This window comes from Coturnix japonica, chromosome 1 (assembly GCF_054131305.1).
Source record: "Coturnix japonica strain WE chromosome 1, WE-NBRP24, whole genome shotgun sequence".
Lineage (NCBI taxonomy): Eukaryota > Metazoa > Chordata > Aves > Galliformes > Phasianidae > Coturnix > Coturnix japonica.
This window is the reverse complement of record NC_140663.1, coordinates 154,004,930-154,023,373: the sequence shown is the minus strand read 5'-3', so window position 1 is coordinate 154,023,373 and position 18,444 is coordinate 154,004,930. Positions and strand designations below refer to the sequence as shown.

Here is an 18,444-nt window from a genome sequence, read left to right as displayed (position 1 = left end):
AACCTTCTCTTCTCCAGGCTGAACAAACCCAACTCCCTCAGCCTGTCCTTATAGGGGAGGTGCTCCAGCCCCCTGATCATCTTCGTGGCCCTCCTCTGGACCCTTTCCAACAGCTCTCTGTCTTTCTTGTACTAAGGGCTCCATACCAGCTGAGAAAGGCCTTCCTTTAGGCATAAAAAGAACAGCAGCACTTTGGGCAGTTGCATGTGCAACCAGTGAATGAATCTGGCCTTTCAAACTTTATGTGAAGCTGCATGTAATTACGCTGTTTCTTAATGGCTTTAAGTGGCTGAACATACACACTTGTAATTGGTCTTTAATTCACGTTAAACAGTAGCTATTTATATCTGTGCACAGTTAGCCTATATGTTTGCAATGGCCTTGTTATCTTCCTTCCCCTCATTTGGATAACAAACTGCTTTAGATGTAGAACAGATTGCTACATGAATGTCTGCAAAAGGAAGAAAGGGAAGTTATATCACCACAAATTTAATGAAGTTCAAAAGCGTCATGATCATGTAAGCCACGCAAACTGACAAACCCTCAGTCATCTAACAGTCAAAAAGACTACAACTACAATCGTCTGCTATTAATAACACACTCACAGCCGTATCTTTCAGGACATGTGCTGCTGATTCATCCATTAGGGGAAAAAAATAATCAAAACTGAGAGCAGAAGCCTGCCTGGTCTTGAGGAAATGTAATGGCTGTGAGAGCTGCCCCAGAGCCATGGAGATGTTGGGTTCCTACCACTATGCACAGCTACCATGTGCCTGACAGTGGTCCACCAGGAAACAAGGCAGCCAAGACTACTTTCTGGAATACTAATACAACAGTAAATAAAAATGAATTAACAGTTATTTTTATTTAACTTTAAGCCTTTGATAGCAGTCTGAATGCTTTCACAGCTGCAGCTATACCTCAAGAATGCAGCAAAACAGCCTGAATCTCAAAGGGTTGAACTATAAAGAAACATCCAGGAGTTTCATCTAACAATCTGTAGCACTTCCAACAGATGACACACCATCCTGTAATTCTACTGCATGTATTGCTGAACGAGATCTAAAAAAAGTAGCGCTTATGCACAAAGTTCTAGTCCAATTACAGTATGTGGGGATCCAGTCAGTACAGATAGTGGAGCCCAGAGAGCCATTCAGTTCAAACTAATGTCAGCTGAAAAGCACTGACTACACCGTAGCTAGTGACTAAACCTTCACTACTTATAATGGGAGCTCAGATCCAAGGCCACATATAGAAACACACATTTAAGTACCTAAAATTAGATGTCTTGAGCATGCAGCTGAAGCACTGAATCTCCAGAAACTTCCTACAGACAGACTGGTGCACTCAAAAGAGGAAACAGAGGAGGGAACTGAAGAAGATACAAGGAAAGATTAACTGATCAGAATACATTAGAAAATGGGGCGTGAATTGGAGAAACTGAGTATCTTATAAGGAATATAATAAATCATAAACTCATCCTTTTCAAAACGTGCAAACTAAGTCAATGTTGAATAATGTTTAATAGGATGAGAAAGTAACAAGAAAGAAGCATTACAAATGTGACGTGTCAAAATAAAGATATTAGACCTGTTTAACAACATTTCAACCAGAAATCAGAGATAGAAAAACTAAGTTTTCCCTAAAACACTCTAAAACAAACATGACTAAAGATCTGAATTTTTCCTTCTAATCTGTTTTCAAATTTGCAACTGCAGAAGGTGTTATGAGAAGCCTGATCTGTTTTTAATCAAACCCTTGTCATGTTCAGTTTATTCAGGGAACGGCATGCTTTAGAAACTTAGTAGAAAAGCAGCATGATCAAGTCAGCTTTTCCAGCAATAGCTCCTTGGGGTATCACTCATTGCCTCTTTAAGAGCTGAGGGAGACTGAGGCCATCAGCTCCCCTCCAGTTATCAGACTTAACCTAGGATAAGGTCAGGCAGTTCCCACAGAAGGGAGTGCGCCCTCCTTAAAGGTTAGTTCTTATGGCTGCTCTTAGAGCAGAAAGAGTCAGTGTCAACAGACTTTCAGATTGCTACAGCTTATTCCGGTCAGGGAAATGACTTTGTTTTGTGTTTCCTTGCCAGTTTCATTAATAAAACTGATTTTTGAGAGATGGTTCTCTCTCAGCACTGCCCTATTGCAAAAAAGACTACAAAATCAAGCCGGTATCTATGTTAGTTTTAATTCAGCATAGTACTACTAAAAGAAAAGCTGCAGCAGTAGGGTTTAAGAGCAGATTTTCCATGCCCATGACAACCAAAATTAAGGACTATATTTGTCCTATATGACAAAGCCAACGTATGAGCAGCAAGGACTTAAATTCACCTTTTTTTTTCCCCTTTATTTATCAGAAGGAGTTTTCCTATGTCTCATTCAACCTCTATGCTAATTTACCTATACAAAATTTGCAAGGGCAGTCATGCACTCTGTTCATTACTGTAAGCTATCAAAAAAACAGCTCCCTGCTTACAGTTACTTTGGAATGCAAGAAGGGCAGCTTCTTACTTCCTGTGGCATGAGATATTTCCAAATCAAGGGACTATCATCCTTCACAGTCACTCTCATAGAATAGCTTGGGTTAGAAGGCAGGACCTCAAGGATCACCAAAATCCAGGCCCCTGCCACAGGCAGGGCCACCAACCTCCACATCTGGAGGCTGCCCAAGGCCTCATTCAACCTGGCCTTGAACACCTCTCCAGGGATGGGGCATCCACAACCAATCTGGGTAGCCTGTGCCAGCACCTCACCATTCTCTTTAACATCTTGCAACAAAAGAGGTCGAGCCTCCCCTGCAGTTATACTCACACATGGCTGACTGATACCAACACTGCTACACTTAGTTTGACTGTGGGAATCAGAAAATGCAAACAGTCATATACATTTTAGAAACTGCTTCATATTTTAAGCTATTTCCAAACTGAGCTGATTTAAATTTAAGCTACTACTAGACTCAGCTTTGAAAATCCTCATCAAAGAGTTATGTGGGCTTTTAGTCACTGTTGCTTGCTGCGATCTCAGTACTTACAGCTGACTTGTTTTAGCTTTCCTCAAGCCTTCATAAAGTCCTCTACATACTTGTGACAGTGATCCTAAAATTAACACGTACAAGAGGATGTTAATGTATCTAGTTTCAGCCTTGCATATCATGTTTAGCCTTCTACGCAACACTCACATGGAAGTAATGGACAGGAATCAACTGAAATGATGTGCTACTAAGGGTTTATTTCTGCTTAAAGGAACTGACGCATAAAGTCTTACGTATGCAGCTTTCAGAAGGCTGAAATGTTGGAAGGCAGTAGAGCATCTCTGAAGAGGAAAAGGACAGCAAGTAGAGTTACCTACATCATCATGTAATGTCTCAATAATCAGAAATCAGGATTAGGAAAATGGGAACTGATGTCACCCTTAAAGCTAACACAGAGGATTAGTACTGCAGTGGCAGGCATCCTGGTGCATTCTAAGAACTACACGGAATGGCACCACATACTTCCTCTGACCCACACAGTAGATTTAGGATACGGTAATAAGTTTTGATCTCCTTGTGAAAGCAGCATCTTCCAATGACCATCAGCAACCACAAAAATCCCTTCCGGAGAGTTTGTGAGAACTTGTTGAGCTGGTCAGAAATCCTGCGCATCTGTCTTTAACCACCTCAAACAATAACGTGCTCTTAAATAAAACTTAACATCAAAGCATTATGTGCTGTAAAGAACAAAATGAATTGAGTTTAATGGTGGCTTTGCTGGTATTGTCGAAATATGCCTAGGTGGGAGTTACATTTATTTTAAGACGTCCAGCGTGGTTGCCTTAATGCTGTCTGAAAACAACCAAAACCACATGGCACCTACCAGCACGTAACAGCTTTACTTAAATACTATTCTGGATAATGGGTAGGTCTGCTCCACTCTTCCAAAACTGAAACTCATCTTAGAACGAAATAAAGTTTGTATTTCACTACTGCAGTCTCAGATTTCATACGGTCGTCCTCTTTTCCTCTTGACTGACTTCAAAATGCTTCTAAGAAATATATTATTTTTTACTCCAAAAAAAAAACCCATCAAGGTTGCTTAACTTTTATCCTAGCGACTAACCTTAACACTGACACTTCATTTCATTTCAAAACATGAAGTATTCATGACTCATTCCAATTTACATATATTTTCTTATTTTATTATAAAAATGGCAATTTTCCTTTGCAGAGGCATATATAACATTGTCTCTCTTATTATGTCAAGTAACACTTAATAGCCCTTAGCTGCAACTTGGGACTGTTATAAGATGTGCTTAAGATGAGTCATCTTCATTCATTTATCCTGCAATAGGAAGAATTCCTGAATGAGTGATCTGCAGTAATTCAACTCTACAAAGAGAGCCCATTCATATACTTCAAACCTGGTTATCTGAATCACTAATGTAGCTGATTAATTCACTTCAACAGAAGGAAATTTTGGCTTAAGAAAAGTTTCCACGGAAGTCTGAATACTTCCAGTATGTCAGAACGGTATCTAAAAGAACTCTACTGAAAATAAGCATTTTGGTCTAACGCGTAGATACGCAGCCAGATATCTTCCTGTCTGTCTAGCAAGAAAATCATGGTGTCTTTGGAAAGCAAAAGACTGACAAATGATTTAAATTGAAGTTGTGTTAAAAGAGTGGGCAGAAGTCAGTGCTATCAGACCAACCGCTATGCAGTCAAACAAAATGTTATAAAATCAGAAATTGCCCGTTGGTACTGAGAGGTGTTCATCTGAAGCTGTAGTTAAGTCAAAATATATGCAACACAAAACCAGATGAAACCTAAGCAGCCAACTACAGAAGTATAAAACAACGGTGCTTGTTATTTTACAGAAATATGCATGCAATACATCAAGAAAGAAATACACAAAGTCATCAAAATTCTGTCAAAATAAAGGGATGGAATTAATCAAGGAGAATGCGTCTCTCAACAAGCACTGCACTTTTTCCAAACTTACAGATTTCAAACTAAGAAATACACACAATGGCCTTTTCATACCATCTTAACTGACACGGAAGAGGCACGTGTTAAGCAGATACTTCTCACTTTCAGCTCCAGATCATTTAAAGCTTTAAAGATCATCTGAGTGAGTTATACAGCAGGCAGGCAGCAAGCATAGGGACCTCAGTATAAGAGCAATGTTTTCTTCAGAAGTTAGGCCACAGAAAAAACACAGTGTGCTTCTCCATTAATTGGTACTTCCTACATTTTCTTCACTGATTTAAAGATTATTCTAAAATATTCACTGTGTACATAAGTCCCCTTTCTTCTGGAAAGTCAAGTCAATGACTCCTCTTGTTCCCAAGCTGAGAGATGGACAGAGTATCCAAGATATCCAAGGTACTCCTCAGAAATAAAAGAATTATGACAAGAGCACCTCAATCTTTTTCCAACAGAACAAGAATGCGATGCAAGCAACACAGTTAACATTATGGTTAGATTTATAAACAATCCGTATCGACTTCAGCAGACATTGCCACCTCAAAGGAAAAATGACCAGCAAAGCACAAAGTGGATTTAGAATCACTGAAGGAATGATTTAAGCAAACTGTGCAAACTACTGCATATGTGCATCTGCACTTCTATGCGGGATCCACCCAGAAGCAGCTCATTACCTCTCAAGTTCCATTCTTTCATTTTCACAATATATTTATAGTTGCAGTTTAAGCATAAGCCAATGAAAACTGCTTTGCCAGAATCTGAAACCATCTGTTATCATTTTAATCACTGATCAGTGCTCAACACCCCAAATAGTTATTATCCTTTGCAATCTCAAATTATTTCTCCTACTCCCTACTTATCTTTTAGTAAGATTTTACTCCAAAGAGATCCTAACTGCATCTTTTGTAAGGTAATTTTCTGCTAAATGTAGTTTAGAATACAGACTTAAAAAGCAGTGCTTGAAAATACTAAGTAAATGAAGTTCCCAGAGCCAGCTCATTTTAGAAAGTAAACTTATAAACTAAGAGATTTCTTCATATTGTCTTGATACCGGAATGTTTTTAATGAAGTATTAAGTGAATGTATTGGAAAAAAAGCCCTTTGCCCATTCTAATTCTTTCTTCGGGTAGATGCTGAGACATCAACATTAATTACAACCATGTGCAACGTTGTACATAATTACAATTTTCCTGTGAGCAATGTGCTGTATCTTTGGAAAGTAATAGGCAGATACACTTTTCTAACATATGTAGCATAGCCTCTTTTTTACACGGTATACAACACAGAAAAAGCAGAAAATGCTATTTTCTTTTATTGAGCTTTAAGTCAATATGGTCAGGCAAGAATATAAAGACTGGCAAATATTTACAGAAAAGCAGATTGGAAAGCAGTATTAAGGAACATTACGATGACTAAATCAACTTCCCACTAATAGCTTCTCCACTAAATTTCTGACATCTTTGTTTCTCCCTACTTTTTTCTTAAATAAGCATCTCTTCAAAGCATACTCATTATCTATTTCCACATCTTTAGCTTTGAATTGACCTAATAACAGAGTGCATACAGTGAAGAAAATAAAAACAAGGAAGTAACTTGAGGTTTCCTTCTTTAGTGTCAATGCAATAGACTCCTGTGGCTATAACCCATTTTGAACACTGGGCATCCATTTTGTGGCAAAGGAAAGCAGACTACACTTGAGAATCTGTGGCAGAATAAGGCCCATCGATACCACATCAATCCCCACAGCGTTTACTACATAAAATCACTCACTTTACAAAGATCTACATACAGTAAACAAGGCAGATATTCCTCATTAGTTGCAACACATACCATAAAATAGAATAGAATATCACAGAATATCCTGAACTGGAAGGGAAACATAAGGATGACTGAGTCCAACTCCTGGCTTCACCCAGGACCTCCCAGAAGTCAAACTATCAATTAAAACAATACAGTATCACTTGCCCAGGGAGTTTCTTCTTCAAGCCAGAAAGACCCAAGAAGTAATAAAGGCAAAAAAATCTATTGACATTATAGTCGTAACACAGAAATGTCAAGAGCGGCAAGAATAAACTAGAAAAGGTGCATTCAAGTGAATGTGCCCAGCTGCTCCCGCTCTAAGAGTAGTGAACATATAGACACAAAAATCTAAGCTATGATCTCTGTTTCAACACCACCTACATACATGCCATGCTATTTTCATGCCCTGGGAAGGGGAAGGACAAGGAAAATGACTATTCAACAAGTTGTGTGCAAAAGCTGCAGGACTCTTCAGGAAAGTTGTAAAGATCATATCTGAGCTTGTTCCTGGTACTCAGTAAGAATAATTGTTAGCTAATAACCACTCACTCCCATCTTCATATTTAAAGTGTGAAGAAATAAGAAGTTGAATCAAATCACAATAGCAAGTTGTCTATTTAGAATGTAAAAGGATCAAGAAGGACAAAAGCAGTATCACAATAGGTAAGAACTCTATTTGTAAAGATACAATATCAGTATTTTTGCAGTTCATCACACACACTTCCTACTTTCAAAATGACCCTGTGAGGAAATTAAACCCACGGAAACACGAAGTATGCTTCTCAGCATTTTGTACAACAAAGGCAAAATATAATACCCTATTTGCTATTGTTGGATTTTTTTTTTAATCTTAAATTGCAAGACAAAATTAATTTGTTCCCCTCGGAAATTGCTAAGTAACTATTATACAGATACGTTGCAAATAAGAGTCTACAGAAACGTGAGCTGCAATACTGACTGATTTGTGGCTGAAGTGAAGTAACAAGACCGTCCAACTAGCACACTCTTGAAAAATGGCACTAATGAACATGCAGACTTTAAGAATTGTTGATGTAAACTTAATTACAGTCCAAGGTCTCCTTTTAATCAGTTATCTTGTAGCCCAAGGACCTGTCTCTGACACTGGAAACAGACTTTTTAATCTCAGACCGGAGTGAGAGAAAAGGAGGTGAAAGCCTCTTGCTTCAGCTTCTCAGGGCTGTATCTATTGGTGCTGGGCCAACACACAGAAAACAGAAGGTAGGATTCATTGTCCCAGCAGATAACAAACAACAAAAAAGTGACCTTGTATCTGAATCTGTGGATACTCTCATATAACAAAGTGAACTGGTATTCTAAACAACAGCAGTATCTGAGCGCTTGTTTCTTGCAGCTGTAGATTAACTTAACTCATAGCTAGTTTAATTCAGAACAGAAAACATCTAAAATGACTCCTGTGTATTCTTGGATGAAGCGTTTGTACTTCATAGTGTGATCAAGCTAGAACTCATGGAGGACACTGGCAAGAAAACTTCCAGGAGGATGACTGACAGCTACTGCTAGCATAAGCAGAACAATGACCATATGATAGCAAACAATAAAAACAAACAAACACAACATCCCTCACAGCAAATTAACACCTATAACCATTAAATTGGGGTCTGTTTAATACATGAGCTTAATGAAGTTGCTACGATAGTACTTGCCTGTTATGTCTGCAGACTGAAAATGCCGTTATTTAATTTCATCTAATACAACAGAAAAGTGAACTTCATAGCACTGAACACAAAATCTTTTAGACTGGTAAATAAAGCTTGTACTTAAAATAATTTCTTATAGTCCTTTACCTTCAATACCAGAAACTGCCTTTTATTTATCTTGATGCAGAATGTGGAAATATTATATACATATAAATATATATGTTTTACCTGTAATGCACTGAAACTGTCCATCTTCTCTTCTTATTGTAAATGCTTCCCCTGGATTAACTTGCACAAGAATAACCTTAAAAATAAAAGAGTGTTCACAACCATTACACAGGAATATGTTACAAAAATATATTATTTTCCTCTTTACATTATCTGCTGCCTTTATCCCACAGAGAAAAGAGATTATATCAAGAGCAAGTACAGATTTTTTTAAACAAACTTTTTCAAAGAACCAAGCAGAAAACAGCAACTACGGTACTGTTCAGTATAATCAAAACATTATTTCTACAGCTTAAATTATTTAAACAAATTACATTTTCTTCCACATTAATCAAAGTGCTACAGAAAGTTTCAGAGGAAGCCCAGGACTCCCAGTGCTTGTATTTTAAATATTACCACTTGGCAAACAGTTTTCAGCATAAGAGAAACATCCTGTAATTTCCTTTCTTTCACGATCCAAGCACATTCGTACACTCATTAATGAGAGCATTAGAACTAATAAGTAGTAAGCATAGCAGGTACACCATATGGAACAGAATGTGTAGTTTTATTTGCAGAAAGCTGTTAAACTTCTTTCTTTCCTTTCTTTTATTGTGTGTGTGTTTGCTGTTTTTTGTTTGTTTTTAGACCACACAATGTAGAACACATAGAAAAGCATAGGCAGCTGAGAAACTAAAGAAAACAGACACAAACCAAAGTAAAAGTCCATCACCATTTTAGACTTCAGAATTCTCCTTTGAAACGTGACTTTGAGATAGTAAGTTTGTAGCTATGAAGAATCCAAATAAAATTAGAGCACAGGAAAATAAAGAACAGGTACATTTCATAGAATCACAGAGTCCTTAGAGTTGGAAGGGACCTCTGAAGGCCATCAAGTCCAACTCCCCTGCAGTGAACAGGGGCACCACAGCTACATCAGGTTGCCCAGGGCCTGATACAGCCTCACAATGAAAGTCTCCGAGGATGGGGCACCAACCACATCACCAGCTTCCCTTCTAGACACCTCTTCAGTCTGGCTTGCATGCAACTTCAAAAATTTTGGCCACAAAATTTACATTGTAAAGTTGCTAAAGAAAGAATGATTGGGCTTGTTGCTGCTTCTTTAATAGAAATAGAAAGCTTCAGTACATAAGCAGGAGGGGGACTGACTGTTTACACAGGCAAAAAGTGATAGGACGAGTAGGAATAGCTTTAAACCAAAAGAGGGGAGATTAGGATTAGATGTTAGGAAGAAATTATTTACTTAGAGGGTGGTGAGGCCCTGGCACAGCTGCTCAGAGAAGCTGTAGGTGCCCCATCCCCGGAGGAACTCAAGGCCAGGTTGGATGGGGCCCTGGCAGCCTGAGCTGCTGGCACTGCCCATGGCATAGGGGTTTGAACTAAATGATTTTTAAGGTCTCCCCCAATCTAAGCCATTTTATGATTGTATGATTTACATTTTAGGTATTACATATTGGTGATTTTCCCTATTATCTAATGTATCCAAATATCAAATTCAATATAAGACAGCACTTCTGACATTCCCTGGACTTAGAAGCAAAATTAGAAGTGAGCTTCAAACAAAGCTTGTATGTCCTCAGAATACATTGTATCACCAGAGTTTGTTGCAAGTGCTTATAGTTAGCATTTAGCAACTGGATACCACCTTCATACCATGACAGAGAGAACCAAGTGCGAAAGACTTGCTACAATTTCTTTTCCAGGCTCCCCAAGCAGATGTAACTTCTTGCAAGATGTGAATTTATTTCACTTACTTTCCACTCTCTGCTATAATGTAAGGTTCTAGCTTAAAATATAGACTGGAGTAGAAGTACTTAAAAGCTTGCCATCTGTGTGGGCTGGAAAGGTTTCAGAATTGCACAAATGTTTTGGATTTAGTATGTCTTGACTTCTGGGAGGAGTCAGTCTGGCAATCAGTACAAGTTTCAGCTCCATGTGTTGGGTCTCCACAGAAAAGAATCACAGAATCACTAAGGTTGAAAAAACTTCCAAGATCATCTAGTCCAGCTGTCAACACATCACCATGAACTACGTGAAGAAGCTGTAAAGCTCACAAGTTTTAAGCCAACAGGTGAAACAACTAATTCCCTTGATTATTTTCTAGTAAGATGGAATGAGGGATAAATGGTATTACACCATTGCTCTCATTTCTTTAGTGCCAGTGCCTGGTTCCTGGCAGCCTGGTAATGATGTTGCTTTGGGAACCTGATGCTCCTCCTCCTCCAGACCTTGGCTGCAGGATATCTGGACAGGTGGCTCCAGCTCAAAAAGCTAAGCACAGAAATGGGCACACTGGCACAACTGCGACAAGTGGGCCACATACCTCTTGATTTTCTTCTGTGGTGTTTTCTCTTGCATGAAAATCTTTGTGGCTTGTTGCATGGTGTCTCTTAGAAGATAAAGGCTCAACACCTGGGCATGATTCAATGGGAAAGAGCACTGCTGGCACTGGCTGTGCCACGTGGCAATGGGTCTACTGATGGTGTCCATACTGCTTTGACACTCCAGCTTCCAAAAGGCTTTCCCAGCTCTGACAGCTTATGAATACCAATAGGCTGGGAAGACCGGCTGACTTAATGCACTTTAATTAGATGCTCAGGAATAGGAAATAGAGGTGGTTTGCTTTTTTTTTATTTATTTTTTTTCTATGGACCATTAGTCTGTTTGATGTGTGATTCTGTACTTAACTGAATGGCTCCCACTTCCAGCCTTGCTTTTATGTTGTACGTTCTCATTTATATTTTTTTACATCCATTTCAATACAAGCTACACTTGTTGCTAAGTGTGCCAAAGAGACTGAATCAGGGCTGAAGTCACTTCAAGAATTGCTGGTTTCAAAAGCCATTGTGCTGGGGGGTAAAGTGTATCAATATGACCAACCCCGGTTCTCTGCATTAATGCTGTTCACAGCATGGGAGTCATCACTGCTTTAAGGACAGTTTTGACACCCTCATCTCCCGAGAATTTACAACTTGCAAGAAGAAAAATTAAAGCCATGCACATTTACAAGGAGATTAGTACCTTCCTGGTCAGAGGAGATATAAGGAGAGACAATAATTCCTAGGGATTCACTCTTATTTCATAAGAATCTGATGCATGCTATCAAAGATGCAGGAAAATCTAAAGGAAAATGTAATATCTGTATTTCATAGCATCATGTCTTAGGCAAATAAAATCCACAGGTTGCCAGTACTTAAAACTCTTCAATTCCAGCAGTTTTGTTGAGGCCTGCTCATCTCATTGCCCAGCAAGACCATTTCCTCAACCCACTGATGTTATGAGAACGGAGGCCCTCATCTTTCACATAAATACTCTAGATCTCAGCCTCCTCCATCTGTAGGGCAAAATATTCATGTTGGTTGTGATTAAATAACAAGCTTCAGCAAATTCTGGTGGTTCAGCCCTTTCTTCCATGCCTCATTCTTTTGGTGACAAATCCTGTTGCTTTACTCTGCTATCCAAAAGGCTAAAATTGCTACCCAAATCTAAAATTCTGCTATTCAAAGGCTAATGTGCATAATTCTACTCACATTTCTGCTAACTGCTCTTCTAAAATAACTGCAATAATTTGATACAAAAATCATTTATGATGTGCCAGCCTCAGTGGGAGGCACGTTCAACACAGTTTTCAAATGCCATTTCTCTTACTAGATCAACAAAACACTAATTAAAAACTTCACAAGTTTAACAAAATAACATGAGTTTAAGACACTGAGTCCTTGATACGTGCTCTATAATCCTATAAATGCATTCAAAACGCCACCTACTATTTAAAAAAACACTAATAAATGTAAAAATGCAATTTGCTCAGTGCAAACACAACTTTGAGTCAACCTATTTTGGTCTCAAGTTCAGAATACGTTAACACATGACTACTAAGAAATGGAGTATTAGGTCAACAACCAATTCTTTTTTATCATTTTCACTGGGACCATAAATTGCTTCCTTTAAACAGCTATTTAATAATGATTCACATGACCTCAGTAGAGTTCCCAATGAAAAGCAGGACAGAGTATCTATCCAGAGGAGATTAGCATACAAGTTGAAAATACAAGAGGGGAGCTATACATTTATCCCCGCAGCAATTATTACTTAAATAAAACAAAATGGCCATCTCACATGGCTGAAGCTTTAAATACCTGTAACATCAGTTGCCAAAAAGTATTACAGAGTTTAACAGTGTTATTTCTTACTTTTTAATGGTACTTAACTCATTCTACAAAGGACATTAAAACAAATGAACAACACACTAAGCTTTTCAGTGGTTTAATTAAATTGGTATGGATTACAGAAGTTTCTTAGTACAATGTTAAAAGCCAACTTTATCCTAAAAAGAAACACAGAAAGATACTGCAAAAGGGAACAGTATTTATTAAAACCACTTTATTTTTTCTATTTTTTTAAAGCATGAAATCCTTATTCTCCTGAAATTTAAAGCACCTGTTTTGCTGCCCATCCACTGTCAGTCTAAGACACATACCCTGGATTGGCATAGACCAGATTTCTAATAAAACTCAACTGTATCACACATTAGAGAGCTCAGTGAGGTTTGCCTGAAATCATTGCTCAAACTCAGGCAGCTGATCAAGCCAAGTAAGGGCATAAGAAATGTCCTCACAGTCTTAGTCGGTGGCCCCGGTCAGCAGCCTATTGTAGTGCAGTACTTTACCTCCAATACATCAATTGTAGATGCTATATTTAGGGAGAGCAACAGAGCTTGGGCAGTTTCTGCAGTCCATCTTGCTCACTGTCTATAAGTTTGCCTGAACTCTTAGGATTTGCTTACACCATCTGCCTCCACAACCTCTACAGCAGTGAGTTCCTGACATTCACCTTTAAGCCATCTTAAAAACGAGTGTCCTACTATCTAAGTGCCTCTAGCTCCTCTACTACAGGATTTGATGAATAGTTTTGTGTAATTTCACCTAACACCTTAATTATTTTTTTAACTTAGCAATATCCTGTCCTTTTATGCTCAGTTTCCAAACACTGCAGGGTCCCAGCATTTTCATTCTCTAAGACGGCCGCTTCATTCCCTTGGCCACAATGGTGGTACCTAAAACTTGATCTGCATTAGCAAAGTGAGCAGTGCTCAGCAACATTTCTAGGTGCTGCGACAGTCGCCTGCAAAGATGAACTGTTATAGCAGTCCTGATCACACTTGGGGCTGATGCCAGCCAGCACTCTCCCAGATGATACTACAAACTGTTCCAGGCAGTTTGCAGACAGATATTCCTTCTGGAAGAAGAAACAGTTTCCTAGAACAGACTGGGAGAGTGCTGGCTGGCATCAGCCCCAAGTGCGATCTTGCTTCTGAGAACATTCTTGAGCACGCTTATATTACAAATACATAAACACTGCCTGACAGCAGCACTACAGTGCTTTGCCTTTTTGAAGGACTAGTAGTTAAGGGACATCATATTTGCCACTTGTGAAATGTCTCTTTCTCATCCAAATTACAATTTGAGCTGTCTTATTTGACAAATGCACTCCTATAATACAATAATTCGATATTTTTTATATTTATCTACTTAAACCCAAATTAAAATACAATTTTACTGTAGCTCAGGTAGTATGATCAAGCCTTTCAAAGACACACAACACTGAGTTTGACATGCTATCAACAGATATAACAATAATTTAACAACAATTTCATCTGAAGGTTCTCATATATGATTTAGTTTTACCAAGTCAGTGTGAGATGGGATGAGAAAGTATTCAGATCCTTTATCTACAGAATCAAAGGCAGCACAAATGCCAAAAGAACAGAATATCAATGCTTCCTATTTTTATTCAGTAAGCTTTAAACTATTGGCAGGAGAAACTACTGGATTCTTCTGCGGACTGAATTAGAAAGGGATTTGAATGTCTTTTCTTCAAATTTTTACCTTATTTTTAACCCTGATGATATTTGATAAAAATGGCAGAGGGAAAAAAAAAAAAAAAAAAAAAAAAAGAGAGAAAGGATATCAACAACAAGAAGTGGAAGAGAGGCTGCAGACAGAGCTGCAGCCACCCAGACTCAGAGCACTGCTCCAAAACAGGGAAAATGTTAAGGTTAAATGTTAATGCTCATCTCCAGAAAGATCTAGAACTAACATCTATCAGCACAAAAGGGAGGCTGCAGAAGCCTAAATGAGCTCCATATTTCTCCCCATCAATATGATCACAGCATTGTTTTCTAAAGGCAGAAGAGTAATGATAGAAAATACTGTCAGTCTTCATAGACATCAAACAACCTCTTAAGCACCTTAGCATGTTCCTCATGGTACATGAATATGCAGGTTAATGTATTTCTTTATTGAAGCCTATTTGGGGACAGAAGGGATTTAAAATATAGAGCTAGCTAATCCTGTTTTGAACATGTTAGCTTGCAGACTAATTAAATTTAGCCAAAAAGCCCATTAATTCCACTGAAATAACAATTAAAACCGACCCTTCGTTCTGTTAGTAAGAGACACGCTTCTACAAGTATCTCTGCTTCTCCTTCCATCCTGCTAAATGCAGTAGCAATGTGTCAGCAGTTTGCCACATTTCCAGACAATTTCAGTTAGCTCACATGAAAGGCAGTGTAAGACTTGTGGAATAACATTATAACACGCAGAGAAGTTTCCCTAGTGCTCTCAGCCACAAGACAAAATGTGAGGAACCAGACGTCTTCACAACAAATGGATGCTCTCTGAGGAGAACATGTCTGTCTTCCACCAGACAGGCAGTAAGGAAGACTGCAGTAGGTGGGCCCTGCCCACAGAAGGGAGTGGAACTGGATGGTCTTTAAGGTTGATTCTAACCCAAACCATTCTATGACGCTAAGTTCTTGGGAGCCTGGTGCTAGACTATAACTGATTCCGGTAAAGCCCCTATGTAAGGTGAAACACTTACAGGGCAAGAAAACAAAAAAAGCTTAGGCTCCATTCACAAGAGCATTACTTCACTGTTTTAGTGCAACATATTTCCAAAGTGGACACCATAAATACTATTAGAAGTCTAAATTATTTCTGCCCATATGAAGGGGGCAAAAAAAAGGCATTCTATTAGAATCACAGAATGTCTTAGGTTGGGAGGAACCCCAAAGATCATCAAGTTCCAACCCCCTGCCACAGGGGTGTCATCAACCTCCACATGTAATGTAGAACAGGCTGCCCAGGTCCCCATCCAACCTGGCCTTGAACACCTTCAGGAATGGGGCATCCACAGCCTCTCTGGGCAGCCTGTGCCAGCACCTCACCACTCTCTCCCTGCAAAGAACTTCCCCTTGACATCTATTAAATAAAACCTGAAATGAGTCAATGAAATCTACAAACTTACCTAGTAAAACTATTTAACAAAGAACAACTCATAGCAAATTTTACAGTTTTCTTCTTTTGCTCACCACCATACGTGTGCAAAGGCAGCTCTGAACAGCACTGTCAAAACAGGCAAGGCTCCCTTTTCAAACATACAAGTGCAAGTACATGATAAATTCAGCCAAAATTACACTGCTCTAAGGAAATAAACAATCACTGGCAGAATACTGCCTCACAAATACTCAGCTGCTCCTACCGAACACATACAGGATGAAACAGAACGTATCTGGAAAAAAAACTACATATGCAAAATATTATTAGCAATATATCAGATATCCAGAGGGAATACTTTAAATTTATTGTTTAGATTCTAGAAGCTTAAACTTAGTTTGAAGTAAAAAACAAAATGAAACAACAAAAGAAAACCCACAGAAAAACACCAATACAAATGACTGTATCCAGAATTATACTGACAACACACTGATAAGAGCAAAAAATATCTGAAATTAAGACAGTTCCCTTAGCTTCATCCTAATCCTGCCACATAAAGCTAAGATGATCTACCTCCTTTATCAGATTTTTGTAAGGCTTACAGAGAAGTGTCCAGTTTACCCTTATAACGTAAGGATGATTCTCACTGTTACACATCATGAAGCCACAGTTTCAATTCCCGTATTTCTAAAAAAGACAAGAATGAAACACCATCCTAACTCTTCTGAACTCACACAAACATTGAGATATTCAATTCAGATGTCAAAAAATTGGTTACAGTTTCAGTACCATCTGCTGCATTTTCAAAACAAATGGCATGTTACAAGTTACGTTGCCCAAATATGTGCATTTATGCCTAAAAGCTTTTCTACTTGTGAAAAACTATGCAGTGCCTGTTTAAAATATTGAGTTTTCTGAATATCCACTGCTTTATTTCTAACCAGTAAAGTCTTACCTGAAAAACCAAAGCCATCACTTTAGAGTTACTGGGATACAAGGCAAGCATTTTCTTATTCACATTAGAGAAAAAAATCTATAGATGTCAAACTCTTCACGTCTCTCAAGGATATACCTGCTCTCAAACCCATTCTTCAGTATTAAGGACCAGCAGCCTTTTGGAGGGGAAAATTAAAATGCTGAGTGTTTCAGTCCACACTGAGACTAAAGAAACCAGAGTAAAATTTCACTAAATACTTTGTCTCAGTGCTGTCCATCGCCTCAAAGACAAGAAAACCAAAGGAACCCAACTGAATATCAGGGCAAAGAAATCTCTGTAGTCCTTTCTCCAACCCCCCACTTCTCACTGAAGACGAGAGGAGCTGAGTTAGCTGGCATTTTTGTCTAAAAGGAGTTAGGGATGCTTTGTGAACTTACTTATTTTTCCAGAACGGGTGAAATTTGGGACAAGTTTTCAAACCAAGCTAAAAGCCTCTGGATATATCTAGCATGAATGCTAACAGATCTGCTGTTAAATATATCACAGGAAAAAAAAAATCCAATCCTTCAGCACCAAAACTGACTGATATTCTGGAATACAAACCAAAATACTGAAATATGTGAGAATGCAAGGAGAAAGTGGGGAAAAAGCTGGGATATAATGAACTAATTTCATTCGCTGCAAACACCACATAAAATAGGAATAACTAAGAGTAGGCTACATATGTTATATTAAAAGTACAGTTATAGTATATTTCAATGAAATGTGTAGGAAGAATCTTCCTGTACAACACAAAGGGTTACAAACTGAAGCATAATTGTACTGCTGTAAAGCAGAGTTCTGGTTTCCTCTTGTGCTGTTTTGGAGGACTGCATCTTTAGAGGATCTTCTCCCTCCCTCATATCAACTTAAGTCTGGAAAACTAAACAGATAAAATGTCTCAAATTGTTTCCTTCCTGGACGTTGAGACTGTAACTTAAAATGCACCAATCACACTCCATTTCTGTATTAGCAGAAATAATGCTCTTTTTTAAAGGGGGGTTATTAGGGAACTTACAAGAGCTTCAAGGCTGATTTTTTTTTTTTTATTCCTTTTTTTTTTTTTTTATCCCTATTTAGCATTATGTGGATACAGCTGCTACTTCAGTAGCAAATGATTGTCGGTATATATCTGAAATAACAGAGAGATGGCAATGAAATCATGTAATTAAACATGCTCGTAAGGTACAGAAATGGAAAAAAAAGAAAAAGCAGTGGTTAACTAAAAATACTGCAACTGAAATTAGCTCCATAGTACTGATGAGAAGTATTTTCAGCCATGAGGACACCATTTGATTCGTCTGTGAACATTTCACAAATGTAGGAAAAAAACTGTTGTTAATTCTCTTGGCCACCGTGACTTCAAAACGTTAGAAATCCCCAACTAAATCTGCTTATAGAGTGGTACAGCCAGGTCCGTTGCAAGATGCATGCTGTACCTTTAAAAGCCTGTCTGCAATGAGATTAAAAAAGGGTGCATTTCTGGAAAAGGGTGAATATAACACAATACACAACTTCCAG

The 18,444-nt window shown here is 38.4% G+C and overlaps 1 protein-coding gene across 12 annotated transcripts in view; it reads right to left on the bottom strand.

Moving 5' to 3' along the window:
- The window catches only part of FNDC3A (fibronectin type III domain containing 3A), a 101,268-nt gene that overhangs the window by 51,940 nt on the left and 30,884 nt on the right, over window positions 1-18,444 (bottom strand). For 9 of the 12 annotated variants that reach the window (XM_015851816.3, XM_015851815.2, XM_085536153.1 and 6 more), the window contains one exon: window positions 8,671-8,746. The exons of the other annotated variants lie outside the window; for them this stretch is intronic. In XM_015851816.3, the coding sequence (XP_015707302.1) occupies window positions 8,671-8,746 (76 nt within the window). The remainder of the gene's footprint in view (window positions 1-8,670; window positions 8,747-18,444) is intronic. 12 annotated transcript variants of the gene reach the window in all.